We start from the raw sequence: 14,528 nt of genomic DNA on the forward strand, positions 1-14,528 counted from the left end.
GGCACTTTTCGCATAGTACAAATATCTTTTCTCAGTGGTTTTGCAGTTTATTTTGATAATATGATGACTTTATAAGATGGTAAATGACAGCATGATCAGGAAACAGACTAAGTGAGCTGCTCAGACTATCTCCTAAATCATTTATTTAAATCAGGAGCAGCAGAGGGCCTATAACGGCTCCTTGGGGAAAATTTTACTTCTGTCTTCCTTGATCACTTTCCGTCAGTTACTAAGAACTGTGACATTTTTGGCAGAAAATCAAGAATCCACTCGCACAACTGAGACGATTTTGCACAGGCCCGCAATTTGGTTAGAAGTCGCGTTTGAGGAACGGTGTCAAAAGCCTTAAGGAAATCTAAAAATGTGGAACAATTTGACATCCCATCTCGATAGCACTCATTACTTCGTGAGAATAAAGAGCTAGCTCAGTTTCACAAGAACGGTATTTTCTGAATTAGTGTTGGCTGTTTGTGAACAAATCTTTTTCTTCGAGGTAACCTCTCTTGGGAATTGGTGCGACTTGAGCAACTTTTGTCAACCGAGCGGTTGTACATGATTACTAAATTCGGACCTATTGTATTAGCACACTTTGAAGGCCTTGCCTTTATTAAGTGATTTCGCCACATAAAGTCTGTTTACTTTTAAATTGCTGATGTTGACAGTTGGTCTTGATTTGAATTCAGGAATATTTATTTCCTCTTCTTTGGTGATGGAATTTCAGAAAGCTGCGATTAGTGGCTCTTTTTAATGGCACTGTCATCAGTAACATCACCATTGTCATCGCACAGAGCGAGCCGGAAGGAGGGAGTCCACTGGCTCGCTGCTACTGACAGCGCGATAGACACGCTCTCGCAGGACGGGGCAGCGGTGCGGCTGGCTCACAGGGCCCTGGGCGGCGGCAGGTCGCGTGGGCGGGAGCCGCCCCCGGCTGCCGCCTCCCACGCCGCGTAATTCGATCTGACTTGTCAGTGCCAGTCTGCTTTCATCTCTCTGGCGCCGCCGCACCGTGCCCTGCCCTGCCGATGACGGCGACAACTTGCGGGCCGGTCCGTGGGTGTGCGTGTGTGTCTGAGTGTAAGAGAGACACACAGCATCGGGGGTTCTGAGACATCACGAGGAGAATATGGGGGCGCATTTGCCACGTTTCGGTATTATTTCCTTCAGCATTTCGCCACCATTCGATGTCTACCTTCTCTGCTATCATCAGCAGCACGAGTAATGTGTTTATTATAAGGAACTCAGTAGTTGAGATGTTGACCATAAACATAACTACTATTCCACGTTGGGAGGTTGAATGCTGCCTGGCACTGGTGTGGGCACGCGACGCAGCAAATAAAAATATATCATTACATGAATTAATGGTGCATGTTCTTTCTGACATGTCCGAAAGGACAGACACCAGTCATCCATATACCTGATTCGCCTCGATGGGCAACGAATCCACCTTCTTCTGTGCATGCACAATTACGTCTGACATTCTGTGGGAACCTCAAAGTACCGAGCATGGCGGATAAGGACAGGGGCTGCACAGATAGGTGACGCTAGTTGGGGTGTGGCTCGACCAAGAGGCGTGCCGAGATAGGGGGGATAAACAGTGTCCGAGTGGAGCAGCGGCTAATGACGCACTTTATTGTTTCCGGATGAGACATTTTACGACAAGACTCGGACCAACTCCGTCACTTGGATTCGTGGACATGCGGTCCATTACCTCTATCGTGACGGACACAAGAATTTACTTGACTTCTGGCTCTATTTGCGAGAAAGACATCATGCATACCAGATATCGACAATGCTCCGCCAACTACCTATGGAGTGCCTTTCACAGCCCGCCGTGTAGCTGGAATGTTCCAGGCAGTGGTAGATGAGGTCAGAACGAATTGCAAACGATCATATATTGAACTATCTTTACCAGTGGACGCAGTCGCTGAGAAGCCTAACTACGAAGTGGTGGCTTTATTTTCATGTTTTTTATGTTTACTATCTTCGATGGTGTCTTCATTCTGTTTTAGTTCTCCAGGCTTGATTAACTATGACTGTTCGCACATTGATATCTACACTCCTGGAAATTGAAATAAGAACACCGTGAATTCATTGTCCCAGGAAGGGGAAACTTTATTGACACATTCCTGGGGTCAGATACATCACATGATCACACTGACAAAACCACAGGCACATAGACACAGGCAACAGAGCATGCACAATGTCGGCACTAGTACAGTGTATATCCATCTTTTGCAGCAATGCAGGCTGCTATTCTCCCATGGAGACGATCGTAGAGGTGCTGGATGTAGTCCTGTGGAACGGCTTGCCATGCCATTTCCACCTGGCGCCTCAGTTGGACCAGCGTTCGTGCTGGGCGTGCAGACCGCGTGAGACAACGCTTCATCCAGTCCCAAACATGCTCAATGGGGGACAGATCCGGAGATCTTGCTGGCCAGGGTAGTTGACTTACACCTTCTAGAGCACGTTGGGTGGCACGGGATACATGCGGACGTGCACTGTCCTGTTGGAACAGCAAGTTCCCTTGCCGGTCTAGGAATGGTAGAACGATGGGTTCGATGACGGTTTGGATGTACCGTGCACTATTCAGTGTCCCCTCGACGATCACCAGTGGTGTACGGCCAGTGTAGGAGATCGCTCCCCACACCATGATGCCGGGTGTTGGCCCTGTGTGCCTCGGTCGTATGCAGTCCTGATTGTGGCGCTCACCTGCACGGCGCCAAACACGCATACGACCACCATTGGCACCAAGGCAGAAGCGACTCTCATCGCTGAAGACGACACGTCTCCATTCGTCCCTCCATTCACGCCTGTCACGACACCACTGGAGGCGGGCTGCACGATGTTGGGGCGTGAGCGGAAGACGGCCTAACGGTGTGCGGGACCGTAGCCCAGCTTCATGGAGACGGTTGCGAATGGTCCTCGCCGATACCCCAGGAGCAACAGTGTCCCTAATTTGCTGGGAAGTGGCGGTGCGGTCCCCTACGGCACTGCGTAGGATCCTACGGTCTTGGCGTGCATCCGTGCGTCGCTGCGGTCCGGTCCCAGGTCGACGGGCACGTGCACCTTCCGCCGACCACTGGCGACAACATCGATGTACTGTGGAGACCTCACGCCCCACGTGTTGAGCAATTCGGCGGTACGTCCACCCGGCCTCCCGCATGCCCACTATACGCCCTCGCTCAAAGTCCGTCAACTGCACATACGGTTCACGTCCACGCTGTCGCGGCATGCTACCACTGTTAAAGACTGCGATGGAGCTCCGTATGCCACGGCAAACTGGCTGACACTGACGGCGGCGGTGCACAAATGCTGCGCAGCTAGCGCCATTCGACGGCCAACACCGCGGTTCCTGGTGTGTCCGCTGTGCCGTGCGTGTGATCATTGCTTGTACAGCCCTCTCGCAGTGTCCGGAGCAAGTATGGTGGGTCTGACACACCGCTGTCAATGTGTTCTTTTTTCCATTTCCAGGAGTGTATATAAATAAAAAAATAAAAAAAAACAAGAAAATGCAACTGCCTAGTAAGCAGGAGGTAACGGGTTCGAATGCAGGTCCGGCACTAATTTTCACTCGTCGCCACATGTTACGCATGAAGTCCTGATAAGCTGACATCATTAGTCCCTTCCTTCTCCTATCCTTTCTCCCTCCCTCCACCTTCAATTTACGTTCAAAGGATACTAGAGGAGCAGAGGCGAATGGGAAATCGTTCTAGCGGCGGTACACACTGCAAATAGAGAACCCCACTAGGTGACTACGATATACGGCACATTATTGTGGCCCGGCGCATGGCAAAGAACATACAGGAAACAGCGAAGCTGATCGGACGTTCACATGCTATTCTCGTGGACATCTACGGAAAATGGGTTTAAGGACGGTGAAACCACGAGTAGGCGACGAGATGCTGAACGTTCAAGCCTCATGAGAGGAAGTTGACGTCGGAATCTTGCCAGCAATGTAAAGCACGGTTGGTGGAGGAGGAAGGCGATCTGCTGTAGATGTTAGACAATGATGGTGCAGGTACAGGTGTGCTGGAGTACACCATTCAGCTCTCACTGTTGAACTTGTGGCTCTCCAGAAGTCGGCCTCTTACGCGTTCCGATGTCGACACATTGACATCATCCATTATGATTGCAGTGGGTGTGAGACTGCCAGGACTGGACCCTCCTTCAATATAAACGGATGACTGGTGGATGTATCTCGTAGCAGCAGTTCGATCGTATTGCCCAGATACGCTGTCATCATGAGTGTATGTGTGTGGCTGACAAAATATGTATCCTGAGGGGGGACAAATAAAAGAAAAAAATAAGAAAAAACGCGCATGATGTACATGTTTTGCTCACGTTACTCCACTCCAGTTGTGGAGCTTAATACGTATCGCGATGCATTGCATCAGTTCTTTGTCGTGGTCTCTTTACGGCAGACCAAGGAATGAATCCTGTCAACACCTCGTTTCGATTCAAGGAAGACAGAAAGGTGTGCTACTGAAAACGAAACAAAGTTGTTGCAGTTGCTGAAGTAGTTTTACGGAAAACGTTTCATTTTTAGCATAAAAAATAAATCACCGCATATTTTGGATTTGCATGTTTTCTCGCTGTACAGTGTTCTCAAATGATTGCAGGAATATTGGTTATATGCGTTTGATTATTTAAAACTGTTAAGTCTCGGATCCCTGCCTGTGTGTGTGTGTGTGTGTGTGTGTGTGTGTGTTACTGGTCACATTTATTGAGAGGTGAATGCTAGGTTAAAAGGCAGAATGGGAAAAAGTGACCCCGTCAGGATTCGCTTCCACAACTTTTCAGTTTCCAGCCACACGTTCTACTACCAGACCTCTAAAGCAGATACAACCTACATTTCGTTTTCTGCTTTCTCGGAATGCCACTGCTGTCTCGCGTTATGGTGGCTGCTCGCTGGGTGCCAATGCCAACGCTTACACAACTCCGCATTAATTCTTCAAATTTAGACAGTTTTTACGAAATATTTGTAAATTATATATAAAAACGTTCTTAATGAATCAGAGTATTTATTTTTTCAATACCGGAGCAAAATCCCTGAAGCAGTTCTTGATGTTAACCTGCATGTAAAGACGGATGCGAGCAAGTGACTTCATGTATTTAGAGAGAGAGAGAGATGACAGGGGAGATTGTACTCTATGAGACGCTGCTATAGATAAATCACCTTTTCCACAATCTCAATGCAGACCATAAGAGATGAGTAGGTAGTCTCAGACAGGGGACCAATCTAATGCGATTTGCTTCCTAGTACGACTTTCAAAAAATATTTTCAAATGTGTGTGAAATCTTATGGGACTTAACTGCTGAGGTCATCAGTCCCTAAGCTTACACACTACTTAACCTAAATTATCCTAAGGACAAACACACACACCCATGCCCGAGGGAGGACTCGAACCTCCGCCGGGAACAGCCGCGCAGTCTATGACTGCAGCGCCTAAGACCGCTCGGCTAATCCCGAGAGACCAGAGCTGTCAGATGCTTCCTTTCGATCTCTAACGAGAATTTGCAATACGGACTTGGCAACGGGGGCAGCGATCATTTTGTGAAGATGTCCGTGGAAAAATGGAAATGGGCGTGCGGCATTGTGGGCCGGGAGTCCCCCATTCGGGGAAGTTCGGCCGCCGAGGGCAAGTACTTATGGCATTCGACGCCACATTGGGCGACTTGCGCGTCGGAGATGGGGATGAAATGATGATGAGGACCACACAGCACCCAGTCCCTGAGCGGAGAAAATCTCCTGCCCCAGTCGGGAATCGAACGCAGGCCCCTTCGCGTGGCATTCCGCCGCGTTGACCACTCAGCTAACGGGGCCGGGCTTTGAAGATCTCCGTGATATCTGCGACAGCCAACTACGTTACCGATCCAGACTTAACCGTTAAAAGTCTACGCAAGGTAGTAATCTGTCAGAATCTAAAACAAGTCGTCAAGCTCTTATAATTTAATACCTTTTTCTGCTTGTTTGACATTCAAACCGAGGCTAGTGCACGTAATTGTTATTTCGATACTGTTACGTATAGGCAAGAGGATTATCAAAAACAGTGCTCAGATCGCTTTCTTGTAGATGCTGTAGTTGAATTTGAAACTTAAGCGGTTAGCACTGGGAGGGATTTTGGAATCCATTTGTTCCATTCGGGAGGAAGACAGTACTTACATCTCCTTGGCAAGGGTGAACCTTTATTATCATCACCTACGCAGAAATGTTTAAGCACAGCACGTACTTTGACAGCAGATTTATTTTTATCACAAAATTAATGGGACAATAAGGCTATCGATCCCACCATGATTTCATGACTTAGCGAAAATACCGTTTAGTATACGAAGCGACAGCTGAGAGATATTCACAAAAACATACGTGTTATGATTTCACATTACACTACTACTGCTCCAGTGAATGTAGTAGAGAAATGTCTGCGGAATACAATATTTGTAAATTTTTGTGTTCCAAAAACTGTGTGAAGCCATGGAGAATCATGTGCGCACTATCTTTACATAAATGTCCTCATTACAATATATTAAACTTAAATGAATTCTGTAGTATGTTGTAACCACCGACGGTGTTCCGTATGAACATGAAATTTAAAAGATGAACAACTATATTTACTCCTATGAAACGTTACGGCTATGAAAAACGGTATTCCACTGTTAGCAATTAGGTAATCCAACTTATTTACATTGTGACAAAATAAAACACATACAGCCGTCCTTATGATTTTATTTTATTTTGTTGCAACCAGTTTCAACGCTTCAATGCGTCATCTTCACGCTGTCGCTGATTGTTGTTGTTGTGGTCTTCAGTCCTGAGACTGGTTTGATGCAGCTCTCCATGCTACTCTATCCCATGCAAGCTTCTTCATCTCCCAGTACCTCCTGCAACCTGCACCCTTCTCAATCTGTTCAGTGTATTCATCTCTTGGTCTCTCTCCACGATTTTTACACCCCACACTGCCCTCAAATACTAAATTGGTGATCCCTTGATGCCTCAGTATATGCTCCACCAACCGATCCCTTCTCCTAGTCAAGTTGTGCCACAAATTTCTCTTCTCTCCAATTCTATTCAATGCCTCCTCATTAGTTATGTGATCTACCCATCTAATCTTCAGCATTCTTCTGTAGCACCACATTTCGAAAGCTTCTATTCTCTTCTTGTCTAAACTGTTTATCGTCCACGTTTCACTTCCATACATGGCTACACTCCATACAAATACTTTCAGAAACGACTTCCTGACACTTAAATCTATACTCGATGTTAACAAATTCCTCTTCTTCAGAAATGCTTTCCTTGCCATTGACAGTCTAAATTTTATATCCTCTCTACTTCGACCATCATCAGTTATTTTGCTCCCTAAATAGCAAAACTCATTTACTACTTTAAGCCTCTCATTTTCTAATCTAATTCCCGCAGCATCACCCGATTTAATTCGGCTACATTCCATTATCCTCATTTTGCTTCTGTTGATGTTCATCTTATATCCTCCCTTCAAGACACTGTCCATTCCGTTCAGCTGCTCTTCCAGGTCCTTTGCTGTCTCTGACAGAATTACAGTGTCATCGGTGAACCTCAAACTTTTTATTCTCCATGGATTTTAATTCCTACTCCGAATTTTTCTTTTGTTTGATATGATCCCTGTATATATCACATCAGTTGCCAGCATTACTGGATAGGCAGATTATGTGTCAGCACTCCAACCATCACGTTGGCAGTTGCTGCATTCCTCGTCCATCTTTGGGAAGGCTTAAAAAGCTTAAACCAAAGAAGATAATTAATAGTTTTTAACAATAGATAATTTAAAGTATCAATTTATGAAATCAGGGAAAGAAATACACCTATTCCTGTAGATCGGCGCAGACGGAACCTCGCATGGAAATCCGGGCTTTTCGCGAACTTGATGTCATTCCGCCATCATTCAGTTTCACCATTTCACGCAAAACTGGCGATAAAGACAATCACTATTTTACTACTAAACGGCTAACCCGGTTCATGGCTTGGCGCGTGATTCCGCATCCAAGTGCCTATCTAACAACTTCCAGGAGCAACAAAAGTTTGATTTTCAGTATGGTGTTTCACACGACTACGGACAGTACTTTAAAATTTAAAATGCTGTCTTAATCAATTCATTGATAGGTATGTTAAAGGTGTAAGATAATAAGTATTATAGTTAGAAATTATGTATAAGTCTTGAGTAGAGTAACTGACCGCGCGAAAATACGCAGAATAAACTCAGCCAGTATTGAGAATTAGAGCATTTAGTGACTTGTAACTAATTTTAAACATAATTTCAAACGTTTACGATATATTTCTTGCTGTCCCCTCCCTCCAACCCCGCAAAATGATAAACGAAGCTTACTGCATTTACGCTGTTCATGCAGTAAAACTGAAGCATCAGGCATTACGTTTTAGTTTATTACCTCTTTACTACTGACTCTAATCGCAACACATCACGCAGACGTTATCCACGTATATTATTAAAAGTACCTGCAGAATTGTATCATTGTACGCCTGTAGTTCAGGAGATATGACGTACTGAACATTGTGATGCGTGAAAATCAAACTTTTGCTTAAATCTATACTGATACAGCGTTTGATAATGAGATCACCTAGTGACTTTCAACAAACTTTAAACCAATATCAATCCTTCTATAAACTTTTTGTCACCTACATGCTTCACGTCACGCACTTAACACATTAACGCATTTGTTAAATAACCAGACGTTTGAAACTGTTTTATACACGACAGTTCGATTCTTTAAAGAGTTGGGGATTTACTGGTTCGTAGCTAACGTCACAGAGAAGGAAAGAAACAAAACAAAGCGATAGAGGCAGAGGGAAAATGAATCAAATCGGTCTTTTACGGACACCATGCTCTACGCTAAATATTAATCAGGAAAATTAGACATCGACATTAACTATCAGTCTGTCATGTGCGGTTACTTTATGGTTTGTATGTTTCTAAATGGTCCTGTGCGTGAAGTTTGTTTTGTTTTCTAATAACCAAATTAAAATTAAGTTTATGCAGTATATATTGCTTGTTCAGTTGTGCAAGCTCCCTGGTAATGAGCTGTGGCAGTATTATCTAGATTTTCTTCCCACTGCAGTGTGTCGGAAAACATTTTCTACTTGGTTTAAACCGCAGTTCATTACGTGCGAAGATACACCAATTTATGTTATGCCATAAGAACTGGACTTCGATTCACAGTATTCCTATTTTTATAAATAAGATTTTTAGTTTCATTCGGTGTTTCTTGTCTTCAATTGCGAACATCATCCGTCAGATGATAATGGTTCTTAGTTTAAAATGTTTTTAATAATGTAGGAATTAATGCAAATATAAATCGCATAACATAAAGAAACTTTAGCAAGTACAGCTAAAATATTTTGAATTCTGCACCTCAAACTTGTGATGCTAAATCTACAAGTTCTAATAGATATTAACGGGTTTAAATGAAATAAACATCTACTAAAGCAACTGAATTTCTGTAATTCAGCTGAATCAACTGCGAGTTCCACACAGCTAATAAGGAAGATGCGAGTATCAATATAAACTGTCTAAGAAATAAAAGAACAGCTTTTCTGTCAGCTGATGCATACGAACAGTCAAATCACTGCCATTTTTTTCTCATGGTGTAAGTTACCAGCAATGGTGTTACTTCCTGATTTTTTACTCGTGGTCTGTAAATCGTTACTGGTTACGTTGTCCAATACGCTACATTTGTACTTGGTGTGAAGTTCTCACCCGGAAAATACCGTCTGTCGATCACATGTCATACATGGTCACGGGTGAAGTCAGTCGAACAAACGAGTTCGTTACAATAAAGCGAAATTTGTGTGACAGCTTTCCCGCCATGACAAATCAAGAGAACTTACAGTATATTAACCAAAGTATTGTTCTAAATCTTTTTATCTATATTAAAATTATTAATTTTCCTTACTACTTCAGAATGTAAAGTGTAACATTTGTTGCTGTTGAAGCTGAGAAGGTAGGTGCCCACTGTCACGCTAATACGTGGTTTCAGAAACGGTCTGAAAAGCTTGTACGGGTGTTGCAAGGGAGTTTTCGCTGAGAAATAACTGTTAAGAAAAAGTTCGATACGTTGCGCCGTTTCCGAGCTATTTAGCACTAAAGTTAGGCAATCAGGTCGTCGCCTGCACGAAGTCAATCGGTTTGCCACGAATAGTGTCCTCAAACATTTTATTCGTTTGGCTTACTCAAACCTAACAAATCTAGCTTTTGCTCGCCTAGTTTAGATTTATCCGAAAAAGGCACATTTTAAATGGAAATGAACATTGCAACAAATGGTATCTCACGGAACCACAGATGTCTGTGCATTACCAAAAAAATGGTTCAAATGGCTCTGAGCACTATGGGACTCAACTGCTGTGGTCATAAGTCCCCTAGAACTTAGAACTACTTAAACCTAACTAACCTAAGGACAGCACACAACACCCAGCCATCACGAGGTAGAGTCTGTGCATTACCACATTTTAGCGAGTGCAGTAGTCTGAATTTGCCCGCGCAATCACCTGACTGGCTAGCGTCATTGCTAAATAACTCGGAAACGGTGCAACTTATCGAATTTTTTTCTTAATAATTATTTCAGCTCATTGTCCCCTGCAACACCCATACAAGCTTTTCACACTGTTTATGATAAGCCTGTCTATTTCTCAAACATTACATGAGAAGTGAACTGTAAAAGTAAGTTATCTACAGAAAATATATTCCAACGATTAAAGCTGACGGTGACAATAGTTCGAACTATGCAAGCATCCCTTATATACTGAAAGAAATTCAACAGCTATCAGACGATTTAGACATTCATACTACAATGTCCAACACATAAGAAAACTGGGAAACATGTAGTTTTAGATAAGAAACGATTATTAGCATTAGCACCTACTTCCACTAATGTCTGTTTACCATATGCATCCTTTATAGTTGAGTTGCTAGAAAGGTCGTTTTACATTAAAAGAGACTTGATAGTGATTGACAGTATTGGTAATAGAATATTCATGTTTATGCCTCAAACACAGTTTTTCAGAAAATAATTTTCAGGGGTAAAGCACTGAAATTCATTCCACATGACGCCGTAACACTGTTCTAGTACAAAACTGTTATTGTTTTCTATTTCAAAATGCACGCAGCCATCTCACACTACACTACAAACCAGATTAATTAAGTATTCGTCTAAGAGGTTGATCATCTTATAATTAGCATTGTGACTAAATTTTGGCTACGGAATTGACACCAGCATTCCATGTACACGGATGTCGATGCGTTCCGTGTACGTCGGTCTAATACCGTTATACTAACGATATAGAGAGCTATTCCAAGCGTTAATGGGATCTTTCTCGAATCCCATATCGACGAAAGTGAACCTTTCCATTCATCTAGTTTTATATGAAAATTTTGTGTAAAACATTAACAGTAAACATTTCACGCCTTTTATTTTTACTCAGAAATTTTCATCACCTTAGCAGCGTTCTTTATTGTAGTTTTTTTTATGTAGATCTTGCATTGTATCACTTTTTCAACTCCTTTTATCTACAAGTTTATTTCTTCCACAGTGTAGTACGGTAATTTTAGTAGCTCGTCCGGAATCTTACAGTATGAAATCACAATAATTTTACGGATCACAGCTCTCTGAATTTTATATAACTTTTTGCGTATACAGTACGTTACAGTCGAGTTCCAGTTCCTTAGAGCTTTTCTAATGAGACTACTTCCCCTCAGGAGGGCGTATATGCACTCTGAACCACTGTTATCGATTTACACGGTTCTGTCACAACCATGTTTAAAGAAATGATTATGATACAATTTTGTGACGTAAAGACTTGGTTGGAGACCGTGCTTATTATGTGAAATAAATTGTTGATGATGTACAGCAACCAGCTACAAATTGGTTTTAAGTTACTTTATCAAAAAAAAGTCACGTCACCGGTTTCGAATTTTTCACAATTTTGCATCAGACGATTTTTCTTGCTCTCATCAAAACAAAAGGTAGATTGGTTTCCTGTGAGTTGCCGTCAGATATCCAGTTTTGAATAAGAACGTATATGAAGAACTGTGAAAAATTCGAAACAGGTAACTGTCTGCTTTTAATAAGGCAATGTAAAACAAGTTCGCGGCTGGTTGCTGTATGTCATCAACAATTCATAAATAATTATGAAAATGTATGTCATGTACTTACCTTTACTGAGAAGTTGCAGAAGGATTCCATTACGTTTTATGTCAGCAGCGTAGCTTTGTGTCGCCCTTCATTGAACACAGTGCTCGTATTCCTATGTGTTGATACTGAAGATGCAAACTAACTTTTCACCGTACCGTCTCTCGTCATAGATATAGCCCCTTACTAGAAAGATTTTTCCAGTCACATTAACTTTGGACTCCTGGTTGCTTCCTCTCCTGATAGATAAGACAGTGGGATCCTACAGTAAATCGTCAACATTTGAATCGTAGCTCAGCGTAATGGAGACGTCGTCAAGGAAAACCCAGCGACTGGCAGAAGAAATCTTTTACTCTTTTTTTTTCAGAATAGTTATCTTTCAACGTCCTTCTTGTAACAACATAAAAATGAAATTGTAAAATAATTTTCTTAATTCACATAGTGTACATCAAGGTATTCTGAAACACGCAGTTTACTAATAAAATGTGTTACAAAATATAATCACGCCTCTTTTAACTCAAAATCAGCTCCATTACGATCAGTACGAGACAAATTACATCATCGTTGATCCAGAATCGTTATCCGTATAAATTATAAGTGTTTATCAGTATGAGGAGAGTATGTTCATTTATTGAGAAGTTGAATGCAAGACACCAGAGTAATCACAGCTGGTTCCAGCGATTTGGGTCTGTCAACCAAGAAAATCAGTGTAGCCTATATATATCAGTCAGCTGATAACGTAAATACAGCTAAAGGCAGTTGATAACTAAGGAAAAAACACAATTATGAAAAATATTAATAAATAATATTTTCATTAATTTTCGAGGCAGTCTTTCCAAAGACAAAGACACGAATAATCCAGATGACCATTAATAATCTGTACCAAATATATAAAATTTGTTGTTTAAAGTGCCCGAAGAAATGTGAGTTGCACTCAAATGACTGCAACCAACAATAAAAAATTCTTTACCTGAATACGCATAACATGGCAGCCCCCAGAGACGACAAGATCGAAGCAGCCACAATTTAATGTTCTGTAAGTAATTGTCTGAATTGATAATTAAAGTAAGCCAACAGCAATGAGGCGGAACTAAATAAATAAGGGAATATTTCTGTCACTGGGAGCCGCTAGTACTTAGCTGCCGTGCTTCAAAATAATTTGTCACACTATAAAGTAAGCAGATAGTCCAGAGATGAAGTTTTGCAGATTGTAACTACGTCGAACTAATCCGTCTCGGACGCGATTTCTGTATAATAAGGGAAAAATTAAGTGGCCTTTTAAATTATAGTGTAAGAAGTAAACCGTGTACTGACGGAAAATGACAATATACTCTCAATTATTAAACAAGTTATCGTAATTTTAAGTAACTAACGTAATATACTCACGAATGTTTAGGGATTACAAGAAAGTAATTACCAGCCTACGGGTCCTGGCAGATGAACAACAGAGAATGAACTGTAAGTAATGCAGGAATATACTATTTTACCTACCAGTTTTAGACCTTTTAGGCACTTTTTTGCTAGCTATGATTTCGTAATGCATCTTACAACGGAAATCCTGAGTCTTTTTACTGGACTGTTGGCTACTTTCGAAAAAATACGTATTTTCTTTTACTGTATTGTAAGAATTAGCCCGTATTTTCACACAGCTACGGTCTCAACATGTCAGTTTTCGACAGAATGGCATAAAGTTAAGTTTAATGTTAATTAGTTTTGGGTATATATCCACCTTCGAACATCATTTCATATTTATCGAAGAAATCGCGGTTTGTTTGTTACATGTTGTGAGGTTACATGCATGATGTAATAGGAATTAAATGCGGCGCTAAATATGGGTCTACACGCTAAGAATAGAAGGCACAATAAGCACTTGACTTCATGGTGATAACAGAAATGAGCTGAAGCCATAAATGTTCCGTCAAAGACCCTAAGAAAATTCAAATCCGCTATTAGACCAGTACAATCGCCTGGTCTGCCATCACATGATGCTTCTGTAGTATGTATTTCAGCGCAAGTAGTCTCGTGTCACATTCTTAACGTACCCATTACATTCAGTTGCGCAACATTCTTCCGATTGCTTCATAGAGAAACTCTTGACCATCTTTAAAGCGAACTGAGCATTCTCGCCCTAAATATAAAGAAACAGAAACGAAAAAAGAAGACCAGACGTTTTAACATGGAGACGATTAGATTGCAGCATGCTGCGATTAGAGTCGAGGAGCCTGCAACTTCATCAGTGGTTGCAATTGCCCGCCTGCGTTGAAGTGTATTGCCCATAAACTGAACGTCAACAGCATCAAGTAATGGAGCAATATTCTCTCGTAATGGCCTAGCTGTATATAACCACGAACAGCCGG

At 42.0% G+C, this 14,528-nt stretch overlaps 1 protein-coding gene across 1 annotated transcript in view; it reads right to left on the reverse strand.

Annotated features, from left to right (window-relative positions):
- LOC124585186 (serine/arginine repetitive matrix protein 3-like) overlaps positions 1-14,528 on the reverse strand; it is a 58,977-nt gene that overhangs the window by 38,622 nt on the left and 5,827 nt on the right. The window contains exons 2-3 of the mRNA XM_047131381.1: positions 13,142-13,205; positions 832-1,068 (exon numbers count right to left, since the gene is read on the reverse strand). Coding sequence (XP_046987337.1) covers positions 832-1,068; positions 13,142-13,205 — 301 coding nt within the window. The remainder of the gene's footprint in view (positions 1-831; positions 1,069-13,141; positions 13,206-14,528) is intronic.

The sequence above is a fragment of the Schistocerca americana genome, chromosome 1 (assembly GCF_021461395.2).
Source record: "Schistocerca americana isolate TAMUIC-IGC-003095 chromosome 1, iqSchAmer2.1, whole genome shotgun sequence".
Taxonomy (NCBI): Eukaryota; Metazoa; Arthropoda; class Insecta; order Orthoptera; family Acrididae; genus Schistocerca; species Schistocerca americana.